At 55.0% G+C, this 1,361-nt stretch overlaps 1 protein-coding gene across 1 annotated transcript in view; it reads right to left on the bottom strand.

Moving 5' to 3' along the window:
• Tcfl5 (transcription factor like 5) overlaps positions 1–1,361 on the bottom strand; it is a 45,240-nt gene that overhangs the window by 21,638 nt on the left and 22,241 nt on the right. Inside the window, exons 3-4 of the mRNA XM_023704303.1 lie at positions 1,223–1,359; positions 59–239 (exon numbers count right to left, since the gene is read on the bottom strand). Coding sequence (XP_023560071.1) covers positions 59–239; positions 1,223–1,359 — 318 coding nt within the window. The remainder of the gene's footprint in view (positions 1–58; positions 240–1,222; positions 1,360–1,361) is intronic.

The raw sequence follows: 1,361 nt of genomic DNA, 5'->3' as shown, positions 1-1,361 counted from the left end.
AAAAATAAACATTATCTATTCACTACAGAAAAGCAAACCTCCCAAGTGAGTTTCCTACCTGCGTCTGTGAAATGCTAGAATTTCCACCAGCAGAGCAGGAACTTGTGAATAGTGGGTAGGTGAACTGCAAAGCAGTAGCCGCAGCAGTTTTATTTTTCACTAATGTCGTACATTTGTTTTGTTGCTGATGAAGAGGGACATTTATTAATTCAGATGGATGTCGGATAAGAGTTACCAAACTGCCAAGACAAAAAAAAAAAAAAAAAAAAAAAATCCAGAAAGCTTTAAAGAACAGGCAGCAGAAAGATTCCAGAAACAAGGCTATCACTTACTATCACCCTAACAGATCATCTTAGACCAGTGGTGGTGAACCTACATCTTACTACAGCAAGCTATCTGTATCATGGAAAGCTCTAGAAAGTTCGCCATGACTTCCTCAGATTCTGGAAAGGACTTTTGTAAACACATCCTCACAAGAGATTTATTTACAACTGCCACTCAGTGTTGCCACAGAAAGATCTACTCGCGCCTCCCTTCTCCCTGACCCCACTCTTGTCATTCTCCAAACCCTAGTGAGGACAGGCAACAGGAGGGCCACTGCCTGCGGATGGCACTGGCTGCCTCCTCCGCAGCCGCCCCTGCAAGTCACTAAGTGGGTCACAAGCTGCTGCAGGATATGGCCTTGTCTTGTAGCTCCAAATCTCCAGACTCCTAACCTTCCCTCCCCAGGCCCCGACTGTCCCACACCCCACCCTAAGGCAGTCCTTGGGGAGGCAGCGAGGCTTTGAGGCTTTCTGCGGCACTTAGGAGGGTGACAAAAGCCAAGCATCTTCAGAGGCACTTGTCCCAGTTCTGATTTTGAGCGCAGCGCCAGATGGAGGGCTTACACCTCCACAGGGGCCACCCATGGCTGGGAACTCAGCACCTGGGAGAGCACACCTTTCAGGTCACCCTGGACCCGGGGTCTGCCGCCTGCGGAGACGCGAGTCAGAGCGCGCTGCTGCCTTGTGTGCTGGAGCCCGGTGTCCACTACGCCTAGGTCTGGCATATAAAAACCTTCCGAACCTTCACCGTGACCAAAGCACCTTAGCTCTAGTCTCGCCCCAGGCTTGACAGGCGTTCAGGCTGCTCCCCCATCTCCACAAACCCGCAGGCGGCCAGGCTGCCCCCCGTGCCCCTTTACACGCGCAGGCGACCCTCTTCGCCGCGCTCGGGCACGCACTTGTTGAGCGCCACGCCGGGCTCGGGGGGCTCCGGGCCGCGCGTGGGCGCGGGCGGCTCGGCCGGGATGCTGTTGAAGCGGTCCTCCAGGCGGACGCGCACGGCGGGCTTGGCCCGGGCTTCGGGGGCGCCCTCGGACC

This window comes from Octodon degus, unplaced genomic scaffold (assembly GCF_000260255.1).
Source record: "Octodon degus isolate 3935 unplaced genomic scaffold, OctDeg1.0 scaffold00194, whole genome shotgun sequence".
In the NCBI taxonomy this organism is placed as follows: Eukaryota; Metazoa; Chordata; class Mammalia; order Rodentia; family Octodontidae; genus Octodon; species Octodon degus.
This window is presented reverse-complemented; position numbering and strand designations above follow the sequence as displayed.